The 26,402-nt window shown below is 61.1% G+C and overlaps 1 protein-coding gene across 2 annotated transcripts; it reads right to left on the bottom strand.

Annotated features, from left to right (window-relative positions):
• Window positions 1-342: 342 nt before the first annotated feature.
• On the bottom strand, window positions 343-25,063 carry HIC2 (HIC ZBTB transcriptional repressor 2). 2 transcript variants are annotated; one of them, XM_073790391.1, is made up of 4 exons: window positions 22,939-24,342; window positions 17,747-18,138; window positions 8,359-8,456; window positions 343-6,717 (listed from the first exon to the last, which is right to left on the bottom strand). In XM_073790391.1, the coding sequence occupies exons 3-4, from the start codon at window positions 8,382-8,384 to the stop codon at window positions 4,902-4,904; spliced, it is 1,842 nt and encodes a 613-aa protein (XP_073646492.1). In that variant the 5' UTR covers window positions 8,385-8,456; window positions 17,747-18,138; window positions 22,939-24,342; the 3' UTR covers window positions 343-4,901. The 2 variants fall into 2 exon arrangements, with proteins under 2 accessions (XP_073646492.1, XP_033693259.1); XM_033837368.2 differs by lacking the exons at window positions 17,747-18,138; window positions 22,939-24,342 and adding an exon at window positions 24,944-25,063.
• Window positions 25,064-26,402: the final 1,339 nt, after the last annotated feature.

The raw sequence follows: 26,402 nt of genomic DNA, 5'->3' as shown, positions 1-26,402 counted from the left end.
GCCCCAGCCCAATCCTGCTGTTCCAATGCATGGTCCTGGTCATGGGCCAGACCTCCTCTCACCCAGGCTACCGGGTCCACACCCCACCCACACACCCCCTGCTTCCCAAACCGCCTCGGCCAGCTTTGGCCAACAATGCCAGAAAGGATGCTGACCCAACTGCCAACTCCAGACGCACACATGCCACCGAGGGCCTAGGCCCCTCTGAAACCCACCCTTAGGCCTGGGGCAGGAAGATGTCCACCCCAGCTCCCACCCTCCCAGGTCCTGGAAGCACTGGACAGAGAAAGGAAAGCAGTTTCTCATTTAGCAAGAGAACAGCCAGAGAACAGAGGCCTCACACAAGTTTTCAATCAAGCTTTTAATGAAAAGATCATAAAATAACAGTTTCTCATCACTGTACATTAAGACTGCACGCTTCTGAATGGAGAGATCGGTGAACTGCTTTACTATGACACTTGAGGGTTGCATACCTGCAGCTCTGACCTGAATTTATCCAAATTCTCGAGGGAAGTGAACTCAGTGTGATGACTGACAGTGGCGGTGGCCAGTACAGGAGTGCGATCGTGGTCCCCCCTTCCGGGGAAGGGCGTGTAGCAGGACATGATCCCTCTTCCAGTTCCCATTAAACAAAACAGCTATAACCCCATCCCTCCCCTCCCCCTCGAGGTATTTGTGAATGGGCCAGTGCCCAACCTGGGGTCCCTCAACGGGGGAGGGGGAAAGCAAATGATGGGTGGGGGACAGAGAGGTTCCCCTCAGCACCTGGCCCCACAGGGCCCCGCCAAGTGGAGGGGGGGAGCCCTGGGGATCCTCTCTGCCCTGAGTGAGGTCTGTTATGCAGCATATTTGAGGTCAATAAATTACAGCAATAAATAGCAAGGTGAGGTAGGGGGAGGGGTTCCCGGTAGAAAATTAAAGTGGGGTGACAAGCCCGGTGGGGGATGGGTGGTCCTAGGCAAGGGGTCCCAGGCAGCCTCAATTCCCACAGCGTACACCCACCCCGATTTGGAATGTCAGACTGAGGCTCTGGTCAGGCCCCGCTCCACAACCCCTTCCTGGCATCGGGTTCACAGGTTCAATGATGCCCAACCTGGCTCTGGGGAATAGCGAGGGCCTTGGTCCCTACAGGGGGCCGGTAGGGCTGGGATCCCTGGTCTGTTCTGAGGCCTGGCGCCTCTGCTTTCGCCCCCACAAGCCAAGGGGACGGGACGGATGCGGCCGCCTCTGCCCTGATCCCTGCCCTCCCGGCTGCCCAGGCCTCACCCTGACTCAGGACGGCCGCGGGGAGGGCGGCTGGGGTCCGCCTGCCCAGCCAGCCCGCCCCGATCGCACTCCTGCATACGGCCAGTCCAGTGAATACTGACGGGTGGGTGTGGGGGCGGGGGCGGCGGACAGCCCAGAGCCCCCAAGTGGCGACCAACGGTAACACACACGGCTGTGTGAGGTTCTGAAAGTCCGTCTGTGTCCAGATTGTTCGTTTCACAGGCTGAGGTGTATGGCTATGCTGCAAGTCTCTGAGATTCGTATTTGCTTAAAGGTTCATCTTTTCTTCTTTACCTTTTTTGCAATCCTGGAGGAGCCCCGGTGGCGGGCTCGGTCTGGCGGGAGCGTGCGGTGGTGGAGCCGTCTACCGCTCGCTCGCCCCAAGTCTGAGAAATAAATACATTCATCACTGCACAAACATATTGATACAAAAACAACACTGTTCAGAGTGTTTGCACCGTCTGTGTAGGTAAGGACCGACCCAGTGAGCCCCTCCCACTGCCGGGGTGGAGGTGGGGGTCCCCAGGGGGGCGGGGACCCGCTGGAGTCGACGGAGCTGTGCAAAGGTCCTGGCTTTTTGGCTTGAGAGGGACCCTCACATCAACCCACCCAAGGGTCGCAGGCAGAGCAGCGGGATGGGGGCGCACATCCATCCCAGGGCCCAAGCCCAGGCTCAGGTCCTGTGGCCAGAACTGACAGCCACCCCTACTAGCTGGCTAGCTGGCAGGACCACCACAGTCTAGCCAGGAGGCCTGGGGGGCGGGTCAGCACGGGCCCAAGCTCTTTGGTGCCAGCTGGGCTGGGAGAGGCCCGGGCTGGGAGGAGGGCTCAGGGGCCTCCACGCCTGCCCCGGCCCCACGGCGGCCCCTCTGCCCGTGAGCCATTCCAGGGCCTACTCAGAAGGGGCTCCGGCGGAAGGTGGGGTTCACTGGGACTGGCCTTTTATCTGCTGAGGTCTGAAACTGTAAAAGTTTATGTAAACAATGAGATAAATATATTAGTATCTTTTTTCTGAGCCCATTGAGGTTCCATACGCATTCAAAATGTGCTTTGGTTTAAAAAATAGGTTTTGTGAATTTGGATGTGAGCTTTTGTCTTTTTTTTCTTTTTCTTTTTGTTGTTGTTTATCCTCTTTCCTACATGACATCTGCTATTTTCTGTTTCCTGTTTCTCCGAAACATTCAGGAATTAAGTGACTAAAGCAGAGAACTGTAAGCCGCCCTTGGCCTCCAACAGCCTAATCTCCTGGTGAGGCTCTAACACACGTCCATGCACACACTCACAAGCACACATTCCACATGAAACCAAAGGAAAAGGAAAACAAAACCAAGTGTTGTGTTAACCCCGCCCGCCCCACAAACCCTTAAAGTCTTAAATAGGAAACTAGTGTTTCGCTTTCTTGTTAAAATACAGAGAAGGCTCGATATATGATACAATACTCAGGTGGGTACAATACTACGTCGCACGAAGGTCGTCGAGTGAGGGCCTCTGCGCCCAGTCCCTGAAGCTCTGCCATGAACCACCTGCTTCACCGGGGGCCACGCCCAGGGGCGTGTGTGCAGCTCCCGCTACAGACTTCTGTCGTGTGGCTTAAGTGCTGACGGAGTAGGGGGGTCGGGAGAGCAGAGGCGCTGGAGGGGCCCCCGCCTGACTTGCTGGAACACAAGTCCCCAGAGGGGAGAGGAGCAGCCCGAGGCCGGGGGTACCCCAAGGGCTCAGCAGGGCCCCATGTGGCCTGCGTGCCCTCACTCCCAACACCCACCACTCGGGTCCCTGAACTCAGGCTCTGGTTTCAGCTGGAGGGTCTCTGGAGGGGTGGAGGGTGGGGGTAGGGGATGACTCCGGAATTTTTTGGTCTGAACTTAAAGTAGAAAAAAGAAAAAGAAATGAAAACATGAAGCAAAACGAAGAAGATAAAGCCGCTGGTCCAGCCCTGTGGCTGCAGTAGGCTGAGGACAGTGGTGCCGACCTCTCGACCTTGGCCTGGCCTTGTGAGCATGGCTCTAGACCCATGGAGGTGTCTGAGGCTGGTGGAGAGCCCAAGGCGAGAGGTGAGGGTAGGGTGGGATTCAGGGCTGAGCCCATGGGTGGCAGCCAGCCTCTCCCCAGACCGCCCAGAGATGCCAAAGCAGAACAGGTCCCCACCCTGCCAGGGGGGTGGGAGAAGATATACACATCCCTGTGGTCAGCCCCTCTGCACTGGTCAGGTAGGGGCTGCTGCTCTCCCGAGGTCAGGCTCTTGCAGGCCCAGGGGACAGGATGGGGGGGGCTCACTTCCGCCCCGTCCTGGCCTGGCCGGGAGCCTCCAGGAACTTGTCCCACTGTGTGGCTCCCGTCTCCTGGCACCTGGTCCTGTGCCGGGGGCTCCCCAGGGGCTGGAGCACCTATACCCCCACTCGGGCCCAGATGAGAGGCAGCTCGGGCTCCCTGACGCCCAGCAGCACACTCAGAACACCTTCAGGGTGGCCAGCTGGCCACACGCGCACAGAGGAAGTACAGGTGCCCCTTCTGAGAGGGGGCACAGGCGGGGGGCCCAGGAGGGCGACAGAAGGGAAACACAAGCGTCACGGCCACAACTGCCATCACCAACCAACGTCCTGTTCTCACAAATTCAAGAGGTAGCAAAAGGTCAGAAGTCTCTCCACCTTGATGGGCAAGGAAGGAAGGAAACGCGACATGAGTCCACACGTACCGCGCACACCACACACACGGAGAAAATGGAAACGCGTACCAACGTCCTGGCACCGCGGCCAGCCTCCCCCCGCCCCCCACCAACCCCAGACCTTCCAGTTCCAACATTCACATACACGTTACACGGGGTTTTCTCTTAATAAAAAACAAGTACCTCTAAACAAAGAATATTCCTCAGAAACTATGGGAAAAGCACTCTCTCTCCTGAGGCAGCCGAGGCAGGGCTCGGGGCCCAGGGAAGCCTTTGGCCAAGAAGGGCTTCTGGGGCCTGGAGGGTGGGCGCCCAGCCCACAGTCGGGCAGGGGGGGGTGCCTGCCCCGGTACATTCAGTCTGCAGACCCAGGCTCAGCCCCGAGGGGCCGGAAGGAAAATAAACTCTTGTTGGTTTTGGTTTAAAAAACAGAATTCAAAAAGAAAAAAGGAACAGATCAGTAGGAATAACAGCCACACAGGCCCAGAGGGCTCTTTAGTTGTGGAGAGGTAGGCGGTGGGGGCCCCTGACTGTCCCAGCACCAGTGAGCGGTGACCCCTGGCTCGAGGAGGGAGGGCGCTGTCCCCTCCCTCTGGCACCGCTCCCCGCAGAGCCAGGCTGGCAGCACAGACACCCCGGCCGCGGCAGCCCTGCTCCCCGCAGCATGGAGGGAGGCCCCCACTCCCCCTGCTCCAACACAGCCTGCGGGACACCCCCCGTGACCCACTCCCGCAGGCCCCGCCGTGGCCCTCACGGGGAACTGGGCCGGGCAGGATCAGGAGGCAGACGGCGCAGCAGCCACATGCACTCGGGTTGGGTGCTGGCTGCCCGCTTCTCCCCTTGGTACAGACTGTGGATTAAAGCTCTGGGGTGGGGGGGGGGGGGCGGCACCAGGAACTGCCCCACACCTGGGGCCTGGCCACTGTGCCCCTGCTTTCCTGGGCGCCCGCAGGCCAACAAGGGTCTTTGGCTTCTAGGAGGGGGAGGTGTGCATGCGCAGGTGGCTGATGAGGTTGCGCTGCTGCGTAAACTTGCCCCCGCACAGCTGGCACTCGTAGGGCTTCTCGCCCGAGTGCACGCGCATGTGCTCAGTGAGGCGGTACTGGCGGGTGAAGCGCATGCCGCACTCGTCACAGGCAAAGGGCTTCAGGCCCAGGTGGCTGCGCATGTGGCGCGTCATGGTGCCGCGCTGCGTGAACATCTTGCCGCAGATGTTGCAGGGGAAGGGCCGCGTCAGCCAGTGAGTCTTCTCGTGCTGCCGCAGAGTGGCCGGGTCCTTGTAGGTCTTCTCGCAGACCGAGCACTTGAAGGGCCGGGGCTCGGCTGCGTAGGCCGCGCTGGGCGCTGACAGGTCCTCGGCCTCCTCCTCGGCGCCCCCGCTGCCTGTCTCATAGGCACCCTCCTCCTTGATGAAGAGCTCCTCCTCTGTGTGCGTCTCCACGTGCGCGTTGAGCTGCTCGGAGCTGGGGAAGCCCTTAGCGCAGGGGATGCACACATACAGGTTGTCCCCATAGGACACCGTCTCATAGCCCTCCTGCCGGTACATGTAGTGGGCGCCGGCATGGCCGCTGCCGCCCTCGCTCCCGCTTTGCCCACTGTCCTCACTCCCATCCTTGCCGTTCTCCTCCTCCTCCTTGCAGGGGTATGAGGGCTCCCCGTAGGGCCCGCCCGCCACCGCATTGCTGGCCAGGATGCCGTTGGGAACCCTGTCCCCAAGCCCTTCAGCCTCCTCCCCTGGGCAGGGACCCTTCGGCGCTGCTTCCCTCCGCTCAAAGGGGGAGGCAGCCACGGGCTCCTTCTTGGCCCACTCCTTCTTGCGGGCCGAGTGCCGGAGGCTCTTGCGGGGGGGCTGCCCGCCCGGCCCCTCCAATAGGCTCAGGGGGTTGTCCTCGGCCCCCTCCAGATCCATGGGCTCACTGGGGTTGCCCCCCAGCTCGGCGTAAGAGGCACTGTTGGCGACGGGAGGGGCGGAGGCCGAGAGGGGTGAGCCTTGCTGACTGTCACTCAGCTGGGCTGGGTCGTCGGGGGTGAGGGGGGGCCCGGGGGTGGCGGGGGGCAGCGGGGGGCTTTTCTTGGACAAGTCCAGGCCCAGCTCCTGCTCGCAGCCCCCACCACTGCCATTGGTGCTGCAGCCACCCAGGCCGGCCTCCCCGCTGGCTGGACAGACTGGCCGACCCAGGCCGTGCGCGCTCTCCTGGCTGGAGCCGCCCAGGAAGAGCTCCTCATCGGAGCCTTTGGCCTGGGGGAGCTCCTGGGGGGTGTGGGCCCCCTTGCGCCCGTCCACGAGCCCCGGATACCGGGCCTGGATGACAGAGGCCGTGGACAGCCGCTGGCCGCGGGGTGGCCGCCCCAGGCCGGCCCCACCCCGCCCGGAGCCAAAGGGTTTGCCAGCTCTCTTGAGTTTGCGCCGGCAGAGAGCTGCCAACTCGGGCAGCTGGAGGTAGCTGGCGGCGGTGAGGAGCGTGCTGAAGTTGGGTTCGGCTGGCTGGTCACTGGGCAGCAGCTTGCCGGTGTAGATGAAGTCCAGGATCTGCTGGAACACCGTGGAGCTGACCATGTCCGTGTCCAGGTTGATGAGGTTGTCGTGCAGGACCAGGGACTTGAAGTAGATGCTGCTGGCGGCCAGCACGTTCTTGTGGGCCCGGAAGATGGAGTTCTCCACCATGATGATGACGTCACACAGGAAGCCCTTGGTCCGCTGCTGGTTCAGCTGCAGCAGGAGCTGCTTCGAGTGGCTGGGCAGTTCCATGTCGGGCCCCATGTCCCCACGCCCTGCCCACACGCACCACCTGCGGGCAAGAACAGGTACGCGTGTGCATCAGCGGGGGACCCTCCTGGGGTCCGGCACCTGGGCAGGGAACTCACGCCACCCAGGCTGCCTGAGAAGGGGGGCGGCACCAGCCCATCTGCAGACTTGAAAACACAGAGGACAATGCACATGGTGGCAGGCAACGAAACTGGGATTTGAACTTGGCCCAAGGTATCATCTCCGCACTAAAGGAAGCCAACCACGTGCCCAGATGGGACCCAAAGGTCTTTGGCCCGTCTTTGGCCTCATAGACCCAAAGGCAGGGGTCTATGAGGTGCTGGGTGGCTGGACTTCTCACGTGGGCATGCAGCTTCCCAGCTTTCGAGACAAGCCAGAAATCCAGGTTTTCAGGTGAAATCACCCCATGCAAAATGAAGCTTCTTTTTCCTTAAATACCACGTGGGCCAGATCAAACATGCAGCCTCTGGTCTGCGACCTCTGCTCTAGGCTGGGTCTCTCTCCAACAACCCTAGAGGCTTCCCAAACTCTGAGGTTTACCAGCATCACGTGACACTGCAGCCCAGCTGCCACCCCCACCCCACAAGGCCTTGCCCCACCACAGGCACTGAGCACCCATCCCCCCTACCCCCTGCCTGGGCCTCCAGGTGCTGAGAAGAAAAGGCAGCCTGGCCAAGCCCTGGCACCGCTGGGCCCCAGGGACTTTCTGGGCAGGGCAGGCAGTGCTGTCTGAGCCTGGGAAACTCGCCAGACTGGCACAGATGCTAACTGATGTCACTGAGGAAAACACATGCAGAGGAATTCTGTGGTGGCTACGTGGCAGTGTGCACAGGGGTCTCTGGGAACAGCGTGCCCCAACCATGCACCCACCCCACTGGGCAGCAGGGTCACAGCGCACGGCCGTGGCTCCCCACCCCTCCAGCCACTCGAAGCTCGTGCCCTCCCAAAGGTGCTCTGAGCCATGAGGCCGACAAGGGGCTTTCATGTCCTTCTGCTCACGGCCCAACCTCGGAGAGAAATTGACTGCTCTGAGCCTCCCCCACCTGGGATCAGCTCCTACCAGGCGCCCAGCCCTGCCTCCCTCAGGACAGAGCCCGGAGGGGTTGCACCCACCTGCCTTCCTCCCACTGGTCCATACCTGCCCTTGTTTGCAAAGACAGAGGAAAACCCCCCATGATCCTGTGCACCCCAAGGAAGACTTTGAGCACCCAATGACCACGTGGGCCGGCACTCAGGGCCTGACAGCAGGAGGCAGCAAGCACCTCAGGCCAGCTCGGCCTTGTCAGGCTGTTCAGAAGCTGGAGCCCAGATCGCGCAGAAACCAGCCCTCCGCCACTCCCTGCCCCCAGAGCCAGCCAGGCAGGGACAAAGAGCCCAAGGCGCGGCCTCCACACTGGCCTAGACACCTAGCCCCAGCACCCAGAACAACTGGCAAGGGGACTAGCCGAGGGCAGGAGGTCCTGGCCTCCGAGAGCCAGTGAGTCCACAGCAGCCCTCCTCCCCAAGCCCCAGCCTCCCCTCTATGCTGCCAGCGCTGCCCGCACACAAAGGACTGCAGGCCAGGACACAGGCTGAGAGCTGCAGGCTGCCCAGAGTCCCAAGGAGGAGGAGCAAACATCCTCCCTCTGCCGCCCCCGCCCCCAGCTCCCCCTCCCTGACCTACCGGAGTGCCAGGGGCCCAGAAACCATGTGAGCAGCAGCCAGCGGGGGTGGCCTCCTTGAGCGCGTGGCCTCCCTGGGGGTGCATCAATGCCTGGTCACCTGGGGAAGGGAAGACAGACAGACATGGTCACCCACAAAGGCATCAGCAAGGGGAGGGGGGAGGTGCTGGGGGACCTCGCTCCCAGGAAGGTCTGGGGATCTTTCTGGCTGGGACGCCCAGACAGCTGGGCAAGAGACAGTGGTCATAGTGCCCACAGTCAGTCCCCGTGGTAGGAAGAACGCAAATTTGGGGAGCTCGCCTGCACCCTCTTCCCACCCACCCCCACAGATTTAGGATACTGCAAGGGCTACCTAGATCTGGGGGAGCTGGTGGCAGGCACACAATTCCTGGAGGGCGGGCAGGCGTGGTGGCAGGAGGCCTGGGCAAGGCCCTTTCCAGGCTGGCCACATTTACATAACAAAAGGTCAAAATTGGAGGCGCTGGTGCAACGGGCTATTTATAAGAACCAGTCTCAACCGCTTCTGGCTCTCCTGCTCCTTTCCTTCCCTTCCCTCCGGGTCTGCTCTCCCCCCACCCCCACCCCCCACCCCACCCCCGCCCAGAGCGCCCAGCCCCCTCCTGCCCAGCCCAGCCTGACCACATGGCGTTTGCAGGCTCGCCCTTTCAATACCAGCCCGCCAAGGCCACTGGCAGCTGCTGCCAGATGTGGGTGGGCTCCACCTGCCCCCCCCCAGAGCTTTGGGTCCTGCAGGAGGGGGTCCTGAGGCTCCAGCTCCTTGTCCCCCACTCCAGCAGGCCTGGGCGCCCTTGGAATGGAGCCAGGGGTGGGGGAGGAGGCCTGCAGCAGCCCAGAGCCCATCCCTGCCTGCCCTTCCCCCGCCCCCAGGGCCAGGGAGGCTCAGCAGGTCCCTCAGGAATGTGACCAGACCCGGGGTGCAGGGTGGCCGGGAGGCCTCGGCTCCAGCCTGCCAGCTGTCTCTCGGCCCCAAGCACAGCTCCCCTCTTGCAGGGGTTGCTGGGGGGAGGGGGGCACGGTCAGCCCAGAGGGCAGGAGAACCAGCTCTGTAGGTCCAGCAGCCTGAGAGCGTCCACGTTTCCCCGAGGGCAGCCTGGGCCCCTCATCAGGCTCCCGGCCAAGAGAGGCCAGAGACGGAGCCAAACCCTGCCTGGGGAGGGGGGCGGAGACCACCGCAATGCCGCCGCCAGTGAGAGTGGCCCAGGAGAAAGGATGGGAAGCCACATCAGGAACCCCACCAGACCCAACGACAACCCAAGCCCCGCCCGGGCACAATGCCCACCACCTCAGCCTGGGCCAGACCCTGCAACTGGGGCTTCCTCGCCCTTGTTGGAGATCAGGTCGACCAGCCTGGTCACTGCAGCCTGGAAAAGGCCCAGCAACTGACCAAGTGACTGCCCTCGAGCCTGACCTACCCGCAGGGAGGCCCAGCAGGACCAGGCAGAGCAGGCTGTGCCCTCCGCCGGGCAGGGGTGGGGTGGTGTCGCACAGAGCTGCCTGCTGGGAGTGCACATCCACCAGGAAGCTGCCCCGCCTGTCAGGCACCCCAGGCTGGGCCAAGAGTGGGTCTACATTGTGTCCATAAGCAAGGACACACCTCACCACAGGTGAGGGCCAAGACCCCTAGAAAGTGTTGCTCCTTCCCTCCCAGAGGCCTCTGCCCTCCGGCTCAACGGCGGGTGTGGGAGCAGCAAGTGCCCACCCTGGAGAGCCCACAGCAGCCAGGGAGAGAGGGCTACAAACAGCACCGTGGGGCTGGCCAGGCAAGCTGGCAGCGGGATGCCCACTGGGTACGGGGCTGGTGCTCAGCCCTGGAAGGAGCCCACCACGGGCTGGAATGAGCCCACCACGGGCTGGAATGAGCCCACCACGGGCTGGAATGAGGCTGCCGCCTGGCCCCAGCTCCTGGCACCCAGCAGCCACCTGGCAGCAGGCCCAGCAGCGTGCCAATCAGCCCCAAGGATCCCACGCCCAGCGCAGCCACACTGCCCACCCGGAGCACTGGCTCCAGAATGCCCAGGATCTTGGGCAGTGAGACAGGTCAGTCAGATGGGTGCGTGGTTGTCCCCAGATGGGCTGACCCTGACCCCGGCAAGGAAGGGGGGGAGGGGGCAGCTCTGCTCTCTTGTGAACAGAGGGGCCTGGATCACCTTCCCAGGTCTCTGTTCACAGGACGGCCAGCACCCAGCTCCCCAACAGGGCTGCTACACGGTGACGTGAGACAGGTCCTGACTGAGATCTTATTTCCTCTTCTTCCCTCCAGGCTCAGGCCTCAGAAAAGCCAGGGAGGCTGGCCCCCGCCTGGCCCCGACCCCACACACACTGAGGACAGGTCCGGGGCCTACAGAGCACATGCCCAAGGCCAGGTCCCTACAGCTGCACAGGGATCCCAGGCAAGACAAGGCCCCACCCACGTCAGGTGGTCCACATGGGCTCAGGGCTCGTGGGGAGGTCTCCCCTCCTGGAACCCACAGAGGGCAGGAGGCCATGAGAGGAGGTCTCCACATGAAAGTGGCCCTTGTTTAAGCAGGAAGCCAAGGAAAATGGCTCCAACCCCAATTCCGACAGGAGCCAATCCAACTTAGCCTGGACACCCACTGAGCCCAGAGCCTGGGTGCCAGGAAGCCTGGGCCCTCAGCCTGCTCCATCCTTTAGCCTTCAGGTGGAACCCCCTGGGGAACAGGCAGGCAGCCCTGCCTCCCTGGAGCCTGGCGGCAGGCACCCCTCCCTTCTGGAGACAGAGGAGGGCATCCCATGCCTACCTCCAGCCCACAAGGGGGGCCCAAGCTCAGGGTGTGGTTTCACCCTTGGGCGATGCTCCCAGGAGACTGTGGGCCCCTCTCTGCAATGTCCTATCTCCCTTGGCAAGAAAGAGCACCCAAAGAACCCCCGCGCACCCTGGCTGAAATGACTCGCCCCGCCCAGCCAGGATGGAGGGTCCTGGAGAGAAGGGTGAAGACAGGAAAAAGGGGTCCCCACCCCTCTTTGGGCAGGCCTCGTCACCCAGGTCCCCGGGAACCCTGACCCCTCCTCCCTCCCCAGAGCACACTTTCCGCAGGAAGCCCAGAGCTATGCTGGGTCCCCCCCCCCGGAAAAGTTCGCTCCCGGCCCAGCCCAAAGCACCCAATGGGAGGCTATTCTTGCTCCTTAACCACCTTCTGGCCAAAGAACAACAGCCAGAAGTCACAGAAGAACACAGGACTCTTCCAGCTGACAGCGGCGTGGGGGGGGGGGGGGGGCTGCCCAGCACCCACCGAGGGCTCCACTGGCGGTGGGAGTCACAAGGACACCAGGCCACCGCCATACCCCTAGGGGCTTAAGCACATCTGACCGTGTCATTGAGGGCCTCAGACACTTGTATCCACTGCCCCCCCAACTCTGGGCCCAGCCGACCCCTGCTGTGGCCACCTGGTGCTCCAGGTGTGGCCCCGACAGGTGTGAGCACTGCCCCTCCCTGCAGGCCAGGCCCCTCCCAGGCTGCAGGAGGGTAGCTGGAGGGCAGAGCGAGAAGGCCTGGAAGGTCCCAGCACCCAGGATCCAGAAGAGCCTAAGGCCCAGCCCCAGGTCCTCCTCACCCCATACCAGTTGGAGGGCACCCTGCCTGTGGGGAAGCCTCAGAGGTGTTCTCTCCACCTCCAGTGCCAGATAAGAAGACAGGTTCTGGGGGTTAAGCAACTTGCCCAAGGTCACAGGAGCAAGCAGGTGGCAGAGCCTGACTCCAGACTTTCCTACCCTGAGGACAGACACCTGCACCTCCTTCTCCCAGGGGCAGGGCAGGGGAGCCAGGAGGAGGGCCTCGGCCTGCAGGTCCCCCTCATCTCCCCCTCCCACAGCCTACCTCACAGCAGGCCTCACCTGGGCTACACCACCCAGGGGCAGGCCTACTCTTGGGGACCCAAGCTGTGCCCTCTCTGGCCTGCCCCTCCAGACATGGGTTGGCTGTGGGTGGGACCCACTGCTCTGGGTGAGTCCAGCGGGTAATCTGGCCCAGACCTGGATGCCGGCCAGCAGCTCCTGGCTCGTCTCCCAGACCATCCTCCTGGAAAGCAACGGGCTCCACGAATGCCAAGAGCCCTGCCCTCCTTCGGACAAGACTTCTACGAAATTAACAACTCAGTTCCATCAGCACGCTGGTGACGTGGTGATCGGGGCCTGGGGCTGGGCTTCTCCCTCAGGTCCCTGAGCAGTGCGGGAGGTGGCATCCATCCACCCCAGCACGACCTCCCTGAGTCTGCCCCCAAATGCCTGCAGCCCCACCTTCCCACATGTGCACTCCCACCCAAGAGGCTCATGGCACCACGAGGGGAGGCCTGGCGGGGCCACAACCACAAACCCCACTCTCCAGGGCTCCAGGGCGAGCCTTGCACACTCACCTCACCCCTGGCCTACAACCCGCCCGTTACTCCCACTCCCAGAACGACCCGGGTACCTGCAGCTGGATTTCCCCTGCTGGCACTGGCACAGCTAGCTGGCTGGCACCGGGGAGGGTGCGGGGCAGGGTCACACTGGGAGGCCCCCAGCCTGCCTGAGTCTGGCCAAGAGTGTTGAGCCAGTGAGACAGGGGGTGAACTGGGGAGAGGCAGGTGAGAGTTGCCTGGAGCACAGTCACCATTATGAAAACTTCCAGACTGTGCCCACACTGCACTGCCCCCCATCCCCACCTGAAGGGGCCTGAGCTCTAGGTAAGAGGAAAAGAACTAGAGCCTGGAGGCAGGGAGCCTGTGGGAAGCTGGTGGGGCGGCACGGCCAACTGGGAGCATCCCGATCAGGAAAGGAGCAAGGAGCTCCTGCTGCAGGGAGACAGGCCCTGGCAAGCTGGCTCCTGCGCCCCCAGCCCCACTTCCTACTTGTCCTGCTGGGTGTCCGGCACAGTCCAGGGACCAGTGGCAGCATCGCCCAGGGTTTTTGTTTCTTCTTTTAGTTGTTTTTTTTTTTTAATATTTGTTTATTTGGCCGTGGCATGTGGGATCTTTGTTCCCCAACCAGGGATCAAACCTGCGCCCCTTGCACTGGAAGCACGGAGTCTTAACCGCTGGACCACCAGGGAAGGCCCTAGCCCAGGGTTTTGAGAAACGCAGACAGTCTGGCCTCACTCCAGACCTCAGAACCAGAACCTGCACGCACACTGGACTGTGGGTTACAAGCTTTCTACTCCCCAGAAAGCCCGAAGCTCGGCAGGTAGTAAATGCTCAGTGATGGGTGTCAAGAGGAAGGAGGCGGCCCCAGAACTTGAGAGATCGAGGTGGCACTCTGTTACTGCGGGCGTCTTAGAGGCAGGACAGTGGCCGCGGGCGGGCAAGGGGTTCTGGGCACGGGTGGCAGGCAGAGTGCAGGGAGCCTGGGCCACCCGCTGCAAAGGAGTCACCGTCCCCCACCTACCCCGGGATACCTTTCAGGAGTCACAGAGCAGCAGCTGCCCAGCCCACGGCTCCTCCAGGACAGAGACTCCAACATCACAACTTCAAACCCAACCCTAGAAGCTCACTATGTCTTACACTAACTAAGGACTCTCAAATATTTAAAAAACAAAATAAAAATACTCTGCATCTTCTATCATCATCCCTTTGTACCAGAAGACACTTCATGACTGAAAACCAGGAAGAACCACCTCAGGGTATAGGAGTCCTTCCCCGAGAAAGGGCAGCTGACCCATCCACCCACGCAGCCGTCGAGACTCCCAGTGGCTGGCACCCAGGCCCTGTGCCCTGCCTGTAACGGCCTGGCCCTGGAATCAGAAAAACAAAACCCAAACCGGATGCCAGATGGCAACGACGGGCTTCAACTAGCTGACCAGACACTGAAAGAGGTCATCCCAGGCAGAAAAGAGAACGGTCAGACTTTAAAAAGACCCAGACTGAAGACACACAAACCCTGGGTCCCAGAAGCCATGCAGGCGTGGAGCCCCTCCAGCAGTGGGCAGGTCCCAGGGCTCAGGCCAAGCCTCGCACTCGTGCCTTGCACGGGTCAAGAAGAGCTGACTGTCACCGTATCCCACGGCCTGGCTGCCTACACGGGGAGCCTCCAGCAAGCGGCTGAGCAAAGCAGCCAGACCCGAAAGGGACAACACAGCCAGTTCTGGTCAAGGTGGAAAGCAAGGGTGGGTGAGGGGAGGGATTGGGGAGTGGAGGGGGCTTGAAGGACACACGAGGGCCTTCTGTTCTGGTGTTTTCTCTCAGGATGGACGCTGGATGCGTGTCCACCTGGGAAGAGTCCGTGGCGCTGTTGCTCACAACTGCGCACACTTCTTAGGTATGACTATGATGTACTTGGCTTCAACAGGTGCACAGAAATCTTCAGGAGGGGCAGCAGGGCCCGTCCCAGGCCTGATGAGCAAGCTGACCGAACCCCCAACTAATCACAACAATCCCCAGACAAGACGCGGCACCAACAGGACAGGAGGGAACCCTACAGTCCAGCCACGGACCCACAGGACACCTAATAAAGACCACCTTAAAACCTCTTATCGGGGCAGATCTGCGCCTGCCATCTGAAGGCAGCAACAACCTAATGACATTTTTAACCATCCTAGTGTCCAAGGAAGAGGGAAGGGGTCTTCAAATCCTGACAGGCATGCTTAGGAGAGGAGAGGACATTCCAAGTGCACCCAGCAAGGCACCAACAACGGCCCCAGGAGCTCCAGGCTGGACAAGGCCCTCAGGGATCGGGAGTCAAACAGAAGGATCCCTGCCCTGAGTGAAGGACCAACCCCCAAGCCCAGGGCCTCTGACCAAGGACTCAAGGAGCTAAACCAAAGATCAAGGATCAGGTTGTTTTAGTCCAAAATGGAAAAAAAAAAAAAAAATCAAGTAGACACATCTTGGGCACCTACCAGTTTTTAAAAAGCCATTTTTAAGGAAAAAACTAGGGAACCGCTGTGGAAAACATTTCAACCTGTGGCTCTGTGCCTGAAACGCCTGCAGGATGGCACTTACAGAGAAGAAGTCTCACCTGTCCAGCAGGTAATGTGACGGGCCCAACAGAGGAGAGGCCGAGCTCAGAAAGGGAGTCAGACAGAGGGGCCCCGAGGACTCAAAGAAAAGTGCTCACAGAGCTTCTTCAGACGGCATCCCGGGGGCGCTTGGGAGGGCTGTTTGGCATTAAGCAACCCGGTTTAGAGACAGAAAAAATAAACAGGCTCTTCTCTGCCTGAGGAAGCAGAGCTGGGGGAGGGGGGTGAAAGCCGGGCTACTCAGGCAGCAGCAAAAACAGAAACCCTGACATTGCCCTATGATGACATGTGGGGTCAGTGCCACCTTGGAACACGACAAGGGGGGGGCCGGGGCGCAGGAACCACAGTGATGCCCAGCACTTGGGTGAGTCTCAAAAGCACAATGAGCGCCCAGCTCTATGTCCACAGAGAGCAAACCCGCTGTCCAAGAATGCGGACGAGTGTGGGGAACCGGCACACACTCGCAACAGTTAACCCCAAATTTGGAAAAGCAGTGACATTAGGAGCGGCCCAGGGAGCAGCCCGGGGGCGTGGGGGCCATTTCTTACAGGGGTGGGGGGAAGGGTGCACGCCTCCCACTCTTTACAGCCAGATGTGTGCACACGTAACTCACACCTTGTGGTTCATACTCGTGACAACCCACAGCACAGCCCAGGTCCACAAGGAGCCAACGTGCTCGGTGCGGAGAGACTAGGGTATTCCCGATCCAGGGAGGGGTTGAGCACCCCCTCCCACCCCAGGGGACCCCCGCACGCAGCCACATGGCCGGGAACAGGGCAGCACCGTGTGAACTAGGGCTTCGGGGGCCAGTCCCACAGGACATGCCCAGAAAGTGTCACTCAGTCCCAAGAGAAAGCAGCAGAAGCCAGAGCCCCTGCACCTGGGGGAATCCTCCCGACGGGAGCCACTTTGAAGGACCGTACAAGTCCAGCATGTGAATCCGACCCCCGCGGTCCCAGCTGTCAACCCTCAGTTCTCTCCTCAAACGCCAATCCCATCAAGTCACTCTCCTGCTTACAGCTCTCAATGGACTCCCAGGGCTTGGATAAAGTCCACACCTGGGCCAGCCCATGGAGGGCTTCCAGAGGGCCAGGCCACCCCTCCACGCGGCCCCCACCAGTCAGGCCCGGGTGCCCCCTCCTCAGCGAAGCCACCCAGCACTTCTCCCCCCACCCAACGTCAGCACTAGCTGCCCAGCTGCCACCCAATAGGCTCCTGGGGCCAGGGACCTTGCGTCCCACTAGCCTGACGGCCACAGCTGCTCCAGCCACGCAGCAGGCTCCCATGCAGGTTTGCTAGGGGAGCAAATGCCAGAGGGGAGAGGCAGGGCTGAGGGGACAGGATGGGGTGGGGAGAGGGGAGGTGTAAAGGAGGATGCCACCCGCCCGCCGCCCCAGCCCTAGCCCACTGGTCAGAAACTGTTGTCCACATTCTTGAAAACTAGGAAGGACCCCCAAAGAACTCTGGTGGCTTGTATGCTACTCTTCTATTTACTGTGTTAGAAAAACTGGTAACTTAAAAAATATTTACTTGATTTAAAATTATCAACAATAAACCCATTTTATGTTAACATAAATGATGTTTTTATGGAGGAAAAAAACTATCCCAAAAGAAAAGAAAATCAACAAGAAGGGTGGCACTGTTTCACATTTTTGCAAATGTCTTTAACGCCTGGCTGAACAGACGTAGCTGGATCCTCACATCTGCCCTGCGTTCAGCCAGTGAGGATGCGTAGTTCTGACTGAAGTCTGTGGAGAAATCCAACCTCACACAGACAGATGGGAGGGGTATTTTACCCTTTTCAGATAATGGTGGCTATTCTTCCTTGTTATTACACTTAAACTCAACAAGTGGTAGGTTCTTAAAAGGTGCAATGTAGACTCTGAAATTGTATCGGTGACTAATTCATATCTGGTTACACAAAAATCCAGTGGCCTACCCTGCACTCACATCCACCCAGGATTTTGCAACACTGAGCGCTGGTCATTCGGAAAACAGTGGTCCCGAGTCAATCACATCTTCCCACTGTTGTCAGACTTCATTATACGACACCAAAACCCGAGTGCTTCCATCACAAGAGGTCTCAAGTCAGGCTCGCAGTGAAGGACAGTGGTTCCCAAAACTGTCCCTGCCCTCTGCTGGCTCTATGGCTGGCAAAACTGTCACCTGTTTTCCTTCCCATGGTAAGGTTCACTTTGCTCATTTGAGAAAAGGTCTGACCAATTCTCCAAGTCTGAACAACCACCTTGCCTGTCAGCCCTTCTTTCAAGTAAAACTAACATTCCATGAAAAAAAGCAGCTCGCAGACACTGCTGTTCCTGGAATGACGTCCTGCTTCGGTCTGAGGCAAGAGAATCCACCGGGTCCTCCCCAGCTCACCACAGAGAACACTTAACATGGTGTCCTCCAGGGTCAAGACTCACCACTGGGTCACCTGCACGGCCTCCCTGGAACAGCATGAGGAAGACCAGTGGTCCCAGCTCGAGCACCCAGGGCTGGAGCATGCAGTGTGCACCTCGGGCAGGGCTGCCCACCACGTCTTCACACCGATGATGTGTCAGTGCGGGGACAAAGGCCAGTAATGTCTAAGTATTTTGAAGAGTCCTGGGAATCCCCAGGGGTCTGCAAACCACTCTGAGAACGGCTGACGGCCGTTACCGCAAATATTTCTACCAACCCATTTTACAGGCAAGGAAAATGAGGCACGGAGAGGTCTGGTCTGGCACCTGGAGGAAACAGGCTTGACATCAGAGTCCTCTTCCCCCAAAATCACAGTTGTTCACCAAATGCTGAAATCCCAGGCAAAGGGCCACACCTGAGAGTAAGGAATTTCAAAGAAAAGAAAGGAAATGCCACTTTAAATGGCCTCCAAAAACACCCTTAGAGGCAGGGCCGGCAGAAACCACTGTGGGGCCTCCAAGACCTGCTAACTAGAGGCGGCAGTGTTGCCCGAGCAGGCGGGCGCCTGCAGGCTGCGGACTGGGTGCTCAGCCCCAGAGGCGGGCAGAGTGGAGGCAGGGAGGGGTCTCGGGAAGCAGGTGTGCACCGCCTGCCCACGGCACCAGGCCAGCCCCACTGCCCTTATCAGCGTCAACATGCATGGAATGTGGGACTTTGGAAACTATCCCCTCCCCTGCCCGCACCCCTCTGGGGCTTGAGTTCACCTACCACAGCCACAGGGCAAGCCGAGCCCACGCCCAGCACCCCCCCCCACCTGCAGCCTCGTGGCAGCGGCTTGCTGGTGGTGGCCCAGGGCCCCTCCCCTTGCAGCCCAGCGGGGATTGCCCAGACCCCCAGGCCCCTCTGCCAAGAGACAACCCCACACGCCAGAGGGAGACCCCAGCTGGTGCCCCCTATGCTGAGAGAACACCAAAAGGAGGACCCAAGCCTGGTTGCCCAGCCCTGCCGCCAGCCCCTAGGCCCTCCTGGAAGTGGGAGCACAGGTCCAGGCCTCCAGGGGCAGAAGGGAAGAGCCACCACAGTAAGGGGTCCTCTCCGCCCCCGAGGCTTGGGGAAGGGGCCTCTCTCAGCTCCAGAACCAGACCCCCGGGCTCTGTCTCAGGCAGCCGTCTGCCCCCCACTCAAATGAAAACCCAGCTGCCCTCAGGCTCAAGCCCTGCTCAGCGGCAGGAGTCCACACGCGTGTCCAATGCACCCTCGTGCGCGTGTTGCATCGTGGTTACCCTACTCCTAGACTTTCTCCACCACATCCCAGCAGAAGGACTCTAGACCAAGTGCGTAACCTCTCCAGGCCACTCACACAGCAGGGACTGAGAAGGCAATCGGGACTGCCCAGGTGTGTCCCACCAGGCCCAGCCCGGGATAGGATCCTGAAAGGGAAGGCCCAGCCCTCTTGTGCTACCTCCCCAGCATCCCATCAGGAGCTCTGTGGGAACCATCCTCCTCCCAGTTTGCAAGCAGAGCTGCCGGAGCACCTGCTGGAAAGAAACCATCAGCCCTTTTCTACCAAAGGGGTCCCAGGGAGGGGCGGGGTGAAGAGGCCAAACACCTGAGACAGGAATCCACCCCCAGGACTACTCACTCTCAAGGGAGAACACATGGGTCCGTCTACCAAGATGTGCGCAGGCCAAAAACAGTGACAGAGGACACCCTGACTGCCCCGGACCACCCCTCCCCCAACTGCCCAGCCCAGACCACTCAGTCCCACTCCTGCCTGGCCCCAGGCCAGGTTGCTCTTCCTGCACCTCCCCCCAGGACACCAACCAGGCCCATTCCAGACCTCACCACGCCCAAGGGCCTTGCTGCTCTCCTCCCTCATGCAGTAAGCTGCCCAGAGCAGGCGGGGGCTGTCTTGTGTCCTGGCTGCCCTCAGACGTGAACTAAGCCCCAAGACAGCCCATTGTTCTGTCCCAGCAGAGGAGGTTGGGCTGGGCTGGCCATACCTTACCTGAAGCCCCACCTCCAGTGCCCCTCCCAGCCCTCACCCCACCTCCTGGCCCCTTGTCAGTAGTTCCCTCACACACCTTACCCACGTAAATAACCTCAGGGACCCATCTCTCTCTCCCAGGTACCCTGAGGTCAAAGAGAAAAAGAAGGGGAAAGATACAGGTCCCAGGGGTCCCCAGCTGCAGCCACAGTGGGCTTGTTAGGGAACCACGAGGAACTCCAAGGTCACTATGCCTGGGCACAGAGACCAACCAGGGCCCAAGAATGCAACCAAGAGACCAGGGCAGGTAGTCCCTTAAAGTCAAGCAGGAGCAAGAGTCCTGGGGTCAAGAGCAGCAGGTGTTTCCCGGGGGATCTCCTAGGAGACGCCCCCTTAATACTCACCAGCCTGGGGTCCCTCCCACTGCCACCCCAGGAAAAGGGACCATGAAAAGGGTGAGCCCCCTCTGCCCATGATGCTTCTCCAAGACCCTGGTACCTAACAGAAGCCGCTGGCTCGCTCTGTAAGCACAACCCCACCGGGCAGTCTGTGACCACCCTTGCTGGTCTTTGTGGACTCACCACTCCCTGATTCTATTATCAACACAGATTTATTCCTGCTAAAGCAGTTGGCTGCACATTGGATTCATTTTAAAAACCTTAGGAAGCATAGATGGCTGGGCCCACCCTAGAGGTGGGCCGGGCTGGGCTCCACCAGCTCCAGGTGATCCTGATATGCAGAGGTAAGAACCAGGGCACCATCAGGCAGGCCTCCACCAGGCAGCACGGGGAACAGCACACACACTGGAGGTCAGTGTGGAGCCCATGCTCATCACAGGGTAAGTTCCCTGTGTCCACATGGGGCAGACACTGAGGCTCCAGGCCCCACCCTCCCAGCCATCAACTCTACTCTCCCTTCTCATTCACTCTGGGAACAAGTTTTCACCAAGAGCTTACCATTAGCTTCCAAAGCAGCGCAGGCAAGGGAACTGCAAAGGCCATGGAACAGTCCTGCCCCTTAAAAGGCCTATAACCAGGTTGAGGAAGAGGCCAAGGGGCTGCGACCCCAGCATGGGGAAGGGAGCAGCACCTCCAACCACCTGTGTGTATGTGGGGGGGCTGTGCCCAAGGCACTGGAGCAGCCCCTCCCCACATTCACCTGAACACCCTCGCCCCCCCTCCCCCGCAAGGTGCTGCTGGGAGAGAAACCCGAAGCGGCAGCAGCATCCTGGACCAGTGTGCACAGTGGCCACAGCTGTGCCAGAGCCAGTGGCCTCTCCAGGCCCACAAGAGGTCAACTGCCCACCTGGAAGCCCCCCTCCCCAGCCAAGCCCAAGCCCCACCTTTCCTTAGGGGCCCTCAGAATTCCCACAGAATGGAAGGGGAGAGCCTCGGGAGCCCCAGGAGCCAAGCCGCCTGCCCTGCCGTACCCCACCCTTTTCACCCACACACTCAGAGAAAGTGGACCCCCGACAGGAAACAGGCACCCACCCTGCCAACACGCTCAGCAGCAGGGGACCCTCGACAGGACCTGCTCTAACCCCAAGGCCACGCTCCCCCACCCCTCCACCCACCCACACAGGGCAGGCAGAGGCGGGGCTCTGAGCCTGGCAGTGTCTCAGGGTTCCTCTCCCCACAGTCTGGCCACACCCTCCCAGACTGTGCTCCCTCAGCAGAGCCCCCCGGCCCCGGGCCTTCCCTCCTGGACTGCGCTGGGGTCTGGAGTTGACACCCAGTTTTCCCTTCCTCGCCAAGCGCGCTGGGGGCCCACTCGCAACCCGCACCCCACCCCCACCTGCTTTTCTGGCTTTGCCACTCCCAGCTCACACCAGGTTCTGGGGCTTGGAGCCCTCCCCCAGCCCAGGTCCCTAACCCTTAAGCAAGGCCCCTCCCAGCAGGAAGCACAGCCGGCTGCCAGGCAGAGCCTAACTGGCCCAGCTGGCTGAAAGCCCCTAACTGAGGAAGCCAGGATGGGATCTCTGACCTCTCCAGAGAGAACACCAAAGGTGCCTACCCTGCAGCCCCAGGACGTTACTTAACCTCCAGTTACTTGACCTCCAAGTCTGTGAGAGTGCTACACCCAGAGCGAGCCCTGAAATCTCCCAGTGTCTCTACATCCCAGCTGAAGGCTGACCGCTTAGCGGCAAGTCTGAGCAACAGCACGATTTAGTCTAGCCACACGGGCTGGGCACTGCATTGGTTCTCAAAAAACTTCGCTGAACGGATAAAAAGCTTGTGAAAGAGACTCACAGGAGCACGCAGCGGGTGCTCCTGCGCCAGCTTCTCGCAGCTCAGTATCTGCAGGGCCACACTCCTGTCACCGTTCTCCTGTCTCCCCAGCACTGCCCTCCCCAAACTGCGCGCGCTCCCCATTAAAATCCCCCTCCTGAAGCTGCCCACCCTCCGCCCTTGCCACCTCGTGCTCCCCGCGCAGCACGGTGCAGCCCTATCACCCCATCCTCCGATCGTCTGTTTGCCAGTCTGTCTTCCCCAGGCTGAGCTCTGGAAGGCAGCGATACGTGAATGTGAACTCTAGCTCTGTTCCCATTTTAGAAACGGGGACACTAAGGCTCAAAGAGTCAATCCCTGTCCAAGGCCACAAGGAGAGTAAACAGTGCTGAGGCCAGTGCCCCTCACGCTGCCCCCAGGAGTCCCTCCTCAGTCAGGCTCCGAGGGCCAGGACGGGAGGAACAGGACTTGTGGTTTCTTCTCTGCAGAAGGAGTCAGGAACAAGAGCCCCCACCCTCTAGTGATCCGTCCCGGGGGCCACTGGCCCTCAGCCCCAGTGGGCAAGGCAGGCAGGCCGTGGGGTGGGGCTGACTGCTGGAGGCCAACAGGCCAAGCCAAAAAGGGCAGGGCAGCAGGTCCCCCGGGTAAACTGAACTTTATTCCTTCTTCACTCCTCAACTCTCGAGAACTGCCCTGCCAGCCCTTCCACGGGGGCGAGCTGCTGATTCAAAGGCACTGCCCCCACCCCCGCCCCCACCCCCTGGCAAACAATGAGGACTCAGGGAAGGCAGCAGGCCTGTCAGCTCAATAATGCAAAACCCTGTTGCTCTGAGTCCACGACAGCTGACTTCAAGTGGATCGGAGGCTGTGCTTATTAACAAAATGAGAAATCTGATCTATGGAAAGAAAACACTATGTGAGGATTAATCCAGGACTGCAGCTTGTGGAGAAGGCTGGGCTGCTGGCCAAGACCAGGCAGAGAGGACGGGACAGTGCCTACCTGTCCCCGGCAGGTACCTCGCTGCAGGACAGGGCATATCACCTCCGCCCCACCTGTGCTGCCTTCTCTCCTTCCAGCCACTGCAGCAATCATTTCGGTTTTGCTTTAATTAAAGGCCTGGCTCCCTCGGGCTGCTTCTTCCTCTACGCAGAGCCAGCAACCAGAGGGAGATTTTTCTTTTCAGGAATCGCTTGTAAAAGCCGACAGTCTAATTTACAAGTCCCAACAACTGGCAGGAAAACACTGCAGGAAGAAATCCTGGGTGCACACCAGCACTTGAGTCAACTGGCCAGAGGACAGTCACTCAGCAACACCCCAAAACTGGCCCGCAGGAAGCAGACCAACCTGGGCGCACTGACCCCAAGGCAGGCAGGCAGGCAGGTGGGAAGCCCCCTCCCAGCCTTCCTAGGCTACTACCTGCCCATGGACCTAGAGATTTCCATAATAAGCACAACCACACAGGACCGATTTCACTCACAGGCAGGGCAACCTACTCCAGGGGCAAAGGACTCAGTTCAGCCCCCAAGTATCAGCCTCCCATTCCCCCCACCCCCTTGGTACTAAGAGCCCGCTACACCAGCAATCTCACCACACAGCTTTGTCTCTGGAGGCCAGCCTGAGGCCGGCCCATCTGCTTTTTTTTTTCAGAACATGCCAGCAACCCTGCTCTGCTGAGCGTTAAGTCCGCTCCTTGAGCCAGGGCTACAGACCAGCCACATGGCCTGTGCTCCTGAAAATGTCTGCTGAAAGGCCCAGGGAGTCCAGACGCTGGCAGATGGGAACGGAGAAAAAGAAGTAAAGCCAGGAGCCAGGAAGCAATAAATGCTAGCTCCAGAAAGGTCCAGTTCCATCCCTCGAGCGGGGGTCCCTGGAGAACACCTCCAAGTTCAGCCTAGAATCTCTGGAGGCCCCTCCACTACCTGCCAGCTCTCCCCCTCCCCCCTGCACAAGAGGCACAGCCATCCCCACATCAGTCAACAATCTACAGCCACAGGATTCCTATGGGCAAAGCTCTGCCCCTCCCCCCTACCACATATGTCAGAGAGGTGGCCTCCCCGGGTTACACTCCTCCTGCCGGGGTGGGGGGGCCGGGAACCTAGCTTTCCAGATGTGCTTGGCAACCCCTACTAGAAAAAGCACTGGAGGTGGAGGGAACAGGAGAAACACGGATAAATAACTTCAAAACCGTTCCGGGCCATCCGGATCCGCACTGGGCTCCCTTCCCTAGGCAGTCCCACGCTGTTCTGGGTGGGGCCGCTGCGAGCATTATCTGGCCGCGTTCCCTCCTCTCCGTAAGTCACTACCCCCCAGGGAGAGGCATCCCCGCCTCCCTCCACCCCAGCTAAGCCTGTGTGAATATGAACCATCTCAGTAGATAAACAGAGAGTGACAAGCTGGGGCCCTTCAGCCCCCTCCCTCTGCCAGCCGGTCCCCTCCCCCTGCCAGCCGACCCCCTCCCCCAAGCCCATTTCTCTTCCTGCCAAGCGGCCGCCTGCTAAAGAGAGGTCTGGGGGCAGGGCAGCGAGCCCACCAGCCGCAGGGCCCGGCCCTCGGGGAGCAGCCCCTCCAGGCCTGCCCCTACCATGCCCGCGCGCAGCCGTCCTCCTGCGGGGAGGAGGCTGGGGAAACGACGGACGGCGCGGGGCCGCAGTCGTGGACACGGCGAAACGCCCCGCAAGGGGCGGCGGCGGGCGCAGGGCCGCCCGCATAATAGGAGCCCGCCTGTCAGGCAGCGCCGCTCGCCGACCTGCTCGGATTAGACCGCGGATGCAGAGGCACAAAGAGCCGGCGCCCGCCTCCCCGCCGCCCAGCTCCGCACACCCGCGCGCGGGGCTTTGTGCCATGACCGCGCCGCCTGCCCTGGGCCACAAAGCGCCGCAGGCGGCAGACCAGCCGGGGGTCCCGCCCCCTCCCACGCGCGCAGCAGCCCCACGTCTCCGGGCGCGCGCCCGCCCACGCCCCTCTATCGGGGGCGCGCCCGCCGCCCGCCTCCCGCGCCCCTCACCTCGTGTGCCTCGGCGGCGGCGCTCGCCCGCCGGCCGGCCCTCCCGCGGCCTCGTCCTCGGCGCCGCCCGCGCCCGCCCCGTCCGTCCGCCCGCCGCCGGCCCGGCTCGGCTCCCCGCCCCGCGCGCCCGAGCGCCGCTCACAGCCGCCCGCTCGGCGCCATCTTGGAAGCTTGTGACGTCGGCACCGCCCGCTCACCCCTGACCCACATCTGAATGGACGAGCGGCGAGGCGGGGTGGGGCGGGGCCGGGCCGGGCCTGGGCGGGGTCAGGGCGGGGCCTAGGCGGCCGCGCGGCGGTGCCGTGGGGGAGGGGCGCGCGGAAGGAGCAGGGATCCGGAGCCAGGACCCCGACCCCGGCGTGTGGCGGACCGGTGGCGGGTGTGGGGCTGGTGCCGTGACCTCAGCCCCGGAACACCGGACCGCACCCCTCGGATGGGGGCTCGGCCCCCACACTCGGAGCCTACACCTCTTGAGCCTGACCCTGACCCCTGGCAGTCCCGCTCCGTGCCCCCGCGGGCGGCCATCGTCACCTCGCAGCCGCGGGCTGCAGACGGCGTGGTCCGGTCTGGGGTCCTGGGCCTCCGGGTCCGGAGAAGGAAGCCCCCAGCCCGGCCCACCGCCCGCGGCCCCGCGCAGCCTCGCCGGCCCTATCTGCTCCGAGGGCGCGGAGGTTGCCACTCGCCGAGCTCAGCCAGCCCCTTCCGGTGGCCGCAGCCCCTCGCAGGCCCCCGGGGTCAAGCGATGCCCCCAGGCTGGCCGGCCGGACCCAGGCTGTTCGGAGGGGCTGCAGCGCGCCGGGGGCCGCGACGCTGCTCTAGGGGTCACTTGATGAACCGCTCCCCACTTTGGACACCAAATAATAGGACGAGCCAGCTAAAGGCTGTGAGGGGCCCAGATTTACCAGTCAAGACTGGAATCGAGACTCCCTAGTAAGGCTGACTGTGGCCTCGTTCTTCCCAATAAACGTGTACTTTCTTTTTTTTTTTTCGGTACGCGGGCCCCTCACCGTTGTGGCTTCTCCCGTTGCGGAGCACAGGCTCCGGACGCGCAGGCTCACCGGCCATGGCTCAGGGGACCAGCCGCTCCGCGGCATGTGGGATCTTGCCGGACCGGGGCACGAACCCGTGTCCCCTGCATCAGGCAGGCGGACTCTCAACCACTGCGCCACCAGGGAAGCCCTAAAGGTGTACTTTTAATGCAACCCTAGCAGGACGGTTCTGAGACTTAACAAAATTCTCACTTCAGCTGGAAGAGTAAATAACCCCAAACAGCTATTATTTCCCTCCTTGGGAACAGAAAAAGGAACAAGGTGGACTTGCCCTAACGTATTAAAACAAACTGTGAAGGTACTGTACTCAACTCAGGGCAATCTGACCCAGAAACAGAAAGCCTACAGACAGATCCCAGAAATGGTAAAGAACGTGATGAAAAATGAAGTATCAAGCATCAGTGAAGAAG

Source organism: Tursiops truncatus, chromosome 13, assembly GCF_011762595.2.
Source record: "Tursiops truncatus isolate mTurTru1 chromosome 13, mTurTru1.mat.Y, whole genome shotgun sequence".
NCBI lineage: Eukaryota > Metazoa > Chordata > Mammalia > Artiodactyla > Delphinidae > Tursiops > Tursiops truncatus.
Note: the sequence above shows the minus strand (reverse complement) of the source record. Positions and strands in the feature narration are given on the sequence as shown.

Coding starts and splice junctions, on each gene's coding strand:
- HIC2 (XM_033837368.2), bottom strand. CDS start 8,384: ATGGTTTCTGGGCCCCTGGCACTCCG. Junction 6,718..8,358: donor TCTGGGCCCCTGGCACTCCG/GTAGGTCAGGGA, acceptor TCTTGCCCGCAG/GTGGTGCGTGTGGGCAGGGC.